The sequence below is a fragment of the Myotis davidii genome, unplaced genomic scaffold (assembly GCF_000327345.1).
Source record: "Myotis davidii unplaced genomic scaffold, ASM32734v1 scaffold958, whole genome shotgun sequence".
NCBI lineage: Eukaryota > Metazoa > Chordata > Mammalia > Chiroptera > Vespertilionidae > Myotis > Myotis davidii.
Window position 1 is genome coordinate 777,784 of NW_006289714.1, and position 9,393 is coordinate 787,176.

The 9,393-nt window shown below is 34.3% G+C and overlaps 1 protein-coding gene across 4 annotated transcripts in view; it reads right to left on the reverse strand.

Moving 5' to 3' along the window:
* SMARCAD1 (SWI/SNF-related, matrix-associated actin-dependent regulator of chromatin, subfamily a, containing DEAD/H box 1) overlaps positions 1-9,393 on the reverse strand; it is a 92,301-nt gene that overhangs the window by 34,673 nt on the left and 48,235 nt on the right. For all 4 annotated transcript variants that reach the window (XM_006762302.2, XM_006762300.2, XM_015562997.1 and 1 more), the window contains one exon: positions 3,580-3,779. In XM_006762302.2, coding sequence (XP_006762365.1) covers positions 3,580-3,779 — 200 coding nt within the window. The remainder of the gene's footprint in view (positions 1-3,579; positions 3,780-9,393) is intronic.

A 9,393-nucleotide genomic window follows, 5' to 3' on the forward strand; every position in this document is an offset into this window, starting at 1 on the left:
ACAGTCAGAGAAAGATAAATATCACATGATCTCACTCATATGTAGGATATAATGATCAACATAATTTGATGAACAAGAATAGATCCAGAGACAAATGGCAGGGGAGGGAGGGGTTAGAGAGCAACCAAAGGACTTGTATGCATGCATATTAGCATAACCAATGGACACAGACCTTGGGAAGGTGGGGGCTTGCCCAGGGTGGGAATAGCTGGGGGGAGGGAGGTGGTCAATTGGGGAAAAAGGAGACATATGTAAAACTTTAGACAATAAAAAAAAAAATCATTTCTGAAAGGTAATAAATAGAAACAACAGGAGTACATACAATGTGTTAAATTTGAGTTTAAAATACAGAAAAATACAGGGCTACAGAGCCTGGTTTTAAGTAGTTCATATGAAACAGATTAAGGATGCTAGTTGACCAAAGTTTTATGTCCCGTGAGTGTAACAGCACTGCTGAAAATACTGCCACAACATTGGTGTGTATCCAAACTACTAAAATATTTGCATCAACATAGTATTTTGAATTAGTCAAACCAGACCTCCAGTATAGATTTGCATTCATACCACTGTCAAATGGTTTCATAGCAACTGTGTAGGAATAGGACAGGGAACAATTCTGTCCAGTTGAGGGAGAACAACATCAAAAGAACCTTGTTAAATTTAGCCCAGAAAAACAGAAAACATTTTATATTAAACATTGATAAATCTCTTCAGTTAAAACAGTTTAATAAATTTTAGATAAACTACTACAGCTTGAGAGATGGCTACATATCTATGATAGGAATAAAAAAGGGGACATACTGAGTTATTTCTCTTTTTCCCTCATATATGTTAACTTTAAGCAATTTTAGTTTTGACATTTTAAGGTAAAGATTATGAATGTAGTGATTCTGAGATACATATGAAAAATCTTATTTTTCCCTGCAAAGATCTTATTTTTAATGAGGAGTTATGGTATGTCTGTATTTCCTTGATTTCTTGATTACATAAGATGGCATTTTCCATCTTATGTAATTCATATAAACTTATAATAGGAAAATAAACACAATATAATTTTGCTTCAAAGTAAATTTTGCTTCAGAGATTTTGTTTTTTTAAGAAAGAGCTTATTCATGGTAGCTTATTCATCAGCAGAGTCTAACATTTTCCTTGTGCTAATAAATCCTTTCCCAAGGCAAAGGAACTAGTTCTTGATTCCTGGCTAGTAAAACAAGTAAAAGTGCTTGTCCAATTCCTACCTTGGCTAAAGACAAAAACCAAGACAACAAATTTCACCCCCTAAAAGTGCATCTATAAATAAATATTCTATAGAGAATATCTATACAGGTTCTTAGAAGTTGTACCTTGGACTACATCCAATAAAAAACCTTTTTTAAAAAACTACTTTTATCATCTATTAAATATTCCATTAAAAATCCTCAGTCTAATGGAAAGGGCAATTTATTACCTGATTTTACTATTTACAAACAACAGGACTTTGTAAATATGGATTTAAGAAAAAAAAAATTTAAGTGATGCAATAAAGCACTCGATTTTTTAAGCTCCAAATTATGATAAAGTAGACTCAACTGGGCAAGTCTTGTAGAGTGAAGAACTCCCCATATCCAATGCTGTAGAACAAGAAGGACCAGCTCCAACTACACTTTTAGGAGATGAATTTGCTGACTTGGCCATAGTTCTTTCTATGCAACAGAGAAAAGAGCTTCTTTGTGGGAACTGCATCACGTTTGCCTACACACCATCCCATAGCACCCTAGAAGGGCACAGAAAAGATTGTAGCTTACTATTAAAGGCCAGTAACCACTACTTGACTTTTAATTAACCAATGACCAGCAAATATGCTTTGATCATGAACTTAGAAAACTATCAAAAGAAGTAAATAAAATCATCAACTAAGGTAATTAATTTTAATGAGACCTTAGTCTTTTTTTTTCTTAATCCTCACCTGAGGATATGTTTATTGATTTGAGAGAGGGGTAGGGGAGAGGAAAACATTGATCAGTTGACTCCCATACACGCCCCGACCAGGGATTGAGCCCGCAACTTAGATATGTGTCCTAACTGGGAATCAAACCTGCAGCATTTTTGGTGTACAGGATGATATTCCAACCAACTGAGCCACCTGGTCAGGGCCCTAGTGCTAATCTTATTAAATACTTATCAGAAATACACTGAACAGATGTACCTCATAATTCATTCTAACTACTCTCTGATTTTTGGAACTTAAGATTGTTTTCATGTTTTCGCCACCTATAAATATCATCACAGTACACAATTTTGCACATTTCTAAAAAAGGGAAATACTCTGAACATTCTGAGTCCCTAAACCACTTAAAACCTAGGGTCTACTTTTTGCAAAAATTATAACAAGGTATTTACTAAGAGTAACAGTTTGGGGAAATAATCTTTCCTTATATAATCTATTTAATGAAAGTGCCCTTTTCATTTGTGATGTGGTTCTACCCTAAAAAATTTTTTTTTTTACAAATCTGGGCTATTGAAAACATTTAATCATAGGTACAGAATATTTTAACCATTTCATTTTATTTATGACTAAAAATAGGCCCTGGCCGAATAGCTCAGTTGGTTAAGTTGTCCAGATATGCCAAATTTATGTACCAGGTCAGGGCACATACAAGACTCAACCAATGAATGCATAACTAAGTGGAACAACAGATCAATGTTTCTTTCTCTCTCTTTCCTTTCATTTCTCTCTCTCTCATTCTAAAAATTAAAAATAGAAAGACATTAAGCTAATACAGAAATTTTTACATTGATGCAATTAAGCAGCTGATTTTTTAAAGTATCAAATTATGGAAAGGCATATCTAAAACCACCTTTTCAGTGCCTGTGATTATACACTGAGTGGCCAGATTATTATGACTGGCCAGATTATTATGGCAATTAGCTATAATTTCGCGCTGAAGTTGCTCGAGGGCCAGACCATTCAAAATAGGGAAGAAAGTTGTTTACCACAATGGTAGAAGTGATTTTTTTTTCCTGAAGATATTGGTAAACAATGCGATTTAACAGCCTTTGAACTTGGGATATATATATATATATATATATATCCCACAACCGTGGCATGGCGCATTGTCTTGTTGGAAGAAGCCATCTCCATTGGGATACACCATCAACATGATAGGATGAACTTGGTCAGCAACGATACTGAGGTATGTTGTGCTATTCAGACGTTTATAATGATCTGGCTCTCTAGCAACTTCATTATAGCTAATTTGCCTAGAAATGTCAGGTGGTCATAATAATCTGGCCACTCAGTATATATGAAATTATCAGTAATCAGACAAGGAAAACCTAGGTCCTATAAGACCATAATATTTCCTCTAATTTATGGTATGATGGAGTAAAATATCCTAATTGTGGGAAGGAGGGAAGTCAATGGGAACCAAATCATATACCACTTATATGCCATATAAAAAACCTCGGGTTTCCCTATTAACATTATTAGTTTTCATATCACTTCCACATTTAAGTTCTCTAGGCATATTATAGAAATAAATTCAGAAATTATATACAACTGTGGTGAAAAAATGAATAGGTGTGTACAACAAATATTACCTTTGATTCAAAATAGAGGGTTGTTCTATGTTCCATCCACCTCCATTTCCAGTGAGCATGGTAACTTGTTTCGTCAATTTATTTGAAATATCTTCACATTTGTTCATAAGTCTTATAACTACATCTCTTTCTTGGATCAATGTTTTACAGTGCCATATCAAATCTTCTGATAAGCCATTAGTTTTGGACAGCTTTGTGAACTATGGCATGAAAAGAAAACAATTTAACAGTTCAGATCTAGGAAACAGAAAGCCAGTATCATTTTCTTTCTTTTGAGGAAAAAAGTTTAATTTAAAATTTTACTAATGACCTTAATCAAGTTCTAAGAAAACCTGATTCTTCATGTTTACATTTATATTCCTGTTTCACTTTGACAATCCTGTGACCTCAAACATAGAACACTGACATACAATAGCTTTCTCTCCAGAACACACAATTTCATACTTGTAACTGTGACTCTGGTAGCTGTTTTCTTATAGTGTCTCAAGTTTTGTCTTTAAAATCTCAGATTCACCTTTATTACCAAGGTAATAACACCAAATATATTAACTGCATACCTGATCTCTTGCCATTTTTGTCACTTCCTATGACTATGACATATTAGTAAATGATTACTCTTCCTAAAACATATTTTCTCCTACTCATCAGTACAATCCCTAAGCTTTCAAAACTCTAATTATTTGTTGTCACTTGATATTTTACTCTTAAGCTTAGACTATTACTTGGAAAGATAATGCATGAATTAAAAGTTAACTATGATCAATTCAATAATTGTATAAAACATTTTCCAAAAATTAATTTCAATACAACACCTGTTTTAGTCAAAGAATTTCTTCAAAATGTATTTGTACTTATTTTTCTAAAGGACACAATGAAGACTTCATACTGTAAAAACTATATTAGAATTAAAAATTTTCCATATAGGTAGTTAAAAAAAATATGCCGAAAAACATTATAAAAATCCTTAGTGAAAGCTTGTTGGGCAAAAAAAAAGCCCACAATCCAGAATGGAATAAAGAAAAATAAAGTAAAATCACTGATAGGATAAAACCACACATGATTTTGATTCATGTTAATCTTATTTAGCATATTCTTTCATGTTATGAATCACCTTAACAACTCTAATCTCTATAAATTTATTTCTAAATTCAAAGAGAATCTCAAGCAATAGAGATTAAATGCTTATAAGATATACTAAGATAATTTCATAAAAATACAGTTTATAAAAATATACATTTTTCATATCTAGCCTAGAATAAGTTGGCAAGAAAGAAACTCTTCAATCTATCTGAAAACCAATGTACTGCAGGGTTAAAAATAAAAATTTACCATTTCACAAAATGGCACTGTGAAATATAAAGTTATTTGCACACTACTTTACATTTTCACAAGGAAAACATTCATAATCACAAGGTGACCTTCCACTCTGTACTTTTCAGAGAAAAGATTTATATGTAAACAGCAGACATATGAGATTCAGTGCCTTGAAGATTTTAAGGGGGTTCCATTAGAACAAAAAACAATCTCATGCCTACTGTGGTATGAGTGTGTGTTTGTGATGTATATGTGCGTGAAAGAACCAACACGAATAACTAGGAAGTACAGGAAGAACATGCATTCTGTACTTTTTATGTGCTAGAAACTACTAGATGCCTTTTATTCACTAACATTAAATCCTCACAGCAATTATAAGATCAGTCTACCAGCTCTGGATCAATAAAGCAAAGCTTCAATTTTCAAGGTGACAAAGATAAGAGATTCTAAAATCCATGTTCTTTTCTTTGCACTATAACTAGTACCTTCCTAAATAATTAAAATTTAAGACCTTAAAGTTAAACAAACAAAAATAAAAAATAAAAAAAAAATAAAAAAACTTTTAAACTATGCCAAAACCGGTTTGGCTCAGTGGATAGAGCGTCAGCCTGCGGACTGAGAGGTCCCGGGTTCGATTCCGGTCAAGGGCATGTACCTGGGTTGCGGGCACATCCCCGGTGGGGGATGTGCAAGAGGCGGCTGATCGATGTTTCTCTCTCATCGATGTTTCTAACTCTCTCTGTCTCTCTCCCTTTCTCTCTGTGAAAAATCAATAAAATATATTTAAAAAAACAACAAAAACTTTTAAACTATAACCAACTACCATTTATTATGTTCTTATTTTTAGCAACTACTACCCTGACTGGTGAAGGTACCTGGTATGTAGACAATAGTCCCTGTCCTCATGTGGTTTATGGTCACCGGAAAAGACATGCAATAAACAATTTTTAGTTTTAACAACTGCTATTATAAGGGGGAAAACAAATTTAATGGGCACTTTTTCACAAGGAGACCAATACAATCTAGGATTTAGGAAGTCCTTTCAGAGTAATAAACCCAGAAATAAGAAAGAACCGTTTTGACTCACAGAAGATCAATTCATTAGGACAGAACCTAGAAGTAAGAGATAAGCTAACATTACAAAAAAGGAACAACCAGACACTAGTGTCTCCTGATGAAACAACACAACAACAACCTTGCAATAGTACTGGTGGGAGCATTTAACCTTGTAATTATAACTTCACAGAAATTAACTGGTTCAGAAAAACATGTTTGTGTTAAACTATACCAGGGAGGTTTAACCAGAAAAGTCCAGACTGGGAAGCTATAGAACAAATGATGCAGTTTTTTTCATCAAAGATATTACAGAAAAAGAAAGAGATAGGTGGATGAGGAACCTACAGATTAAAATAGTTACAAAGGCCTATCAAACAATCTCAATATGTGAACCTTATTTGGATCCTAATTCTAACTAACCTAAAAAAGACAAATATTTATGATATTTATGAGGAAATAGAAATTTGAACACTTGAATGGGTATTTTCTAATATTAAGGAATTATTGATGACATTTATTAGGTGTGACAATGTTACTATGGGTTTAACGGATAAAAAACCTTTTTTGAGTATGTATTTAAATTTTTAGGGATAAAAACTGAAGTCTGAAATTTGCATATAAATAGTAAGAGATGGAAGGGAGTAGATGAGGGTATAGATAAAACATCAGCTGGTACTGAAGCTTGTGACGAACACATGGGAGGTTCATTATACTACTCTAATTTTTATGTTTTAAATTCTTGTATGGGTAATGAAATACAATGGTCTAAGTTTCCCACTATCCCTCCCCACCCCCCCATACAAGCCAACTAACATTAGAGATGATCAAAATTATTGCTGCTAGTTTAGAATTTAGGTCTATCTGGTAGCGAGTGATACACTACACTGTCCATGAATGTAAAAAGTAGATAGATTTTCAAGGAGAAAGTTTGAATGATGAATCTAATAGGATTCGGTTAAGTTATGCATGATAATACACCCAAAACACCAGGAGTGTAAATAAGACATAAGTATATTTCTCTGTCATACAAAAGAGGACCTGAGGAAGCAGTTCAGATGTGGTACAATAGTTCCAAAATCAAGAATTCTATTTTATTCTTCAATATCCTCAATATGTGGTTCTCATCACAATGACATCTCAACCAACAGGAAGAAGGGATCCTTAAAGAACACTTTCCAAAAATCGTAATATACTTATGCTTACATCCTATTGCAGTGATGGCGAACCTTTTGAACTCGGCATGTCAGCATTTTGAAAAACCCTAACTTAACTCTGGTGCCATGTCACATATAGAAATTTTTTGATATTTGCAACCATAGTAAAACAAAGACTTTTATTTTTGATATTTATTTTATATATTTAAATGCCATTTAACAAAGAAAAATCAACCAAAAAATGAGTTTGCATGTCACCTCTGACACGCGTGTCATAGGTTCGCCATCACTGTCCTATTGGATAGAACTTTGCCAAATTACCACAAGGGAAGCTGAAAAATGTAGTCTTAATATATTGTGGGGAATATGACCAGCCATAAATCTGTTTAAAAGCCCTGAGGTGGTTAAAAAAGCAAAAAAAAAAAAAATGGTTTCATCAAAAAAAGTTTCACACAATATGGCTAGAACTGATATTGGGAGAGAAGCAGAAAACAACAAATGGCATATACAGCACTTTCAATGCAAAGTATTGTGGTTATCTAAAGCTAGCATTTTCCAAGAGCTTAGACTTCCCTATGGGTCAGTACCATAACTATAGCCACTTACAGATGAAGAAATAGAGAAACAGAGAGAATTTGCTTAAGGTTATATAAATTAGTAGAAAATGTCAAAACTGGGATCCAAAACCAGGCCATTTAGCTCCACTGTATTATTCACCCACCCCCTGGTAAGTCCTTACAAAACCAAGGGAATAAATGAAAAGACATGCATGAAATTCAGAAACAAGAGATCCAACACAACAGAGACAATAGGATTCATTAGGTTGTCAAGGAAATGAGATCTCAAGGCACTTCCTCAAGACTATAAAACTGACAGGACACCTGAGGTATCTAAAGACTGAAGGTAAATTTAGACAGCTGGGGAGGAGTTTAGAGTTGAAGTAATAAGTACACAGAAAACTAAGCAAACAGAAAAACCAAGGCAACTAATAACTAGAGAAAACAAAATGGTGAGCAAGGAAATAAAGCAATTATGTAGTATACTACATGGCCCAGCAATGTAAAGCATTTACATAGTCATAACAATGTAGATACTAAAAAATATCTCTAAGATTACATATTAACTTATATTGGTAGGGTTGGGGAATAGGAAATGGGCAAGTGAGGTGAGACAATGAGAAGGGAGCTATTCTACAACAATGTTATAATGTCTGTTATATCAGCTGATAAGGCCTGCAATTGAAAATAAAAAATAGGATTATGTTTTTATGTGGGTTTTTTTTTTTGGTATTACCTAGAAAAAGTGAAAGAAGTTATTTGTAGTATGAAAAATAGGCTGGGGAAGGGAATAGATATGGATTTGGGGGCAGTACAAGCCTATTTTTTTAACTTGTTAATCTAAATAGATGCATAACCCTGGCTGGCATGGCTCAGTGGTTGAGTGTCGACTTATGAACCAGGAGGTCACTGTTCCATTCCCCGACAGGGCACATGCTTGAGTTGTGGGCTCGATCCCCAGTATAGGGCGAGCAGGAGGCAGCTGATCAATGATTCTCTCTCAATATTTGATGTTTTGCCCAGGCCAGCGTGGTTCAGTGGTTGGGTGTCAACCAATGAACCAGGAGGTCATAGTTCGATTCCCGGTCCAGCACATGCCCAGGTTGCGGCGCAATCCCCAGTGTGGGACATGCAGGAGGCAGCTGATCAATGATTCTCATCATTGATGTTTCTACCTCTCTCGCTTCTCTGAAATCAATAAAAATATATACATAAATAATAAATCAAAATACTTTTTTAAAATCCTAATTTTTTTCCTTTTAATTGTTTTTATTACTCAAAAAAGCTTCATTTTTTAAAATTTATTTAACTTTCTGACTCTGTGTTTGTGCCTTCAACACTTTCACAATGATTTTCTGTCCTCAATGAGGAAAGCATGCTTGATCCAGTCACGAAAACACTTAGCACACATGGATCCACCATAGGCCCTGTTTTTTCCTTTTAGACAACCTCATTAGAACTTTAGGTCTCAAAGCACAAACTCCAAAAAGTTGGCCTGGGCGAAATGCAGATTTGGGTGCTTTCCCAACCTTCTTGGTATAAAGGTAAACAATTCTATTACCAGGTTTTGGGACAGCCTAGTGTAGGACAGCCTCTGACAGTATGTCAAATGCTGGACCATGGTGAATGCCTGAAGTCACAATCTCCAGAAGAGGAAAAACAAAGCTAAAACCCTAATACTTAATTCCACAATTCCTTCACTAAGTACGTGTGTGTGTTTGTGTGTGTGTGTG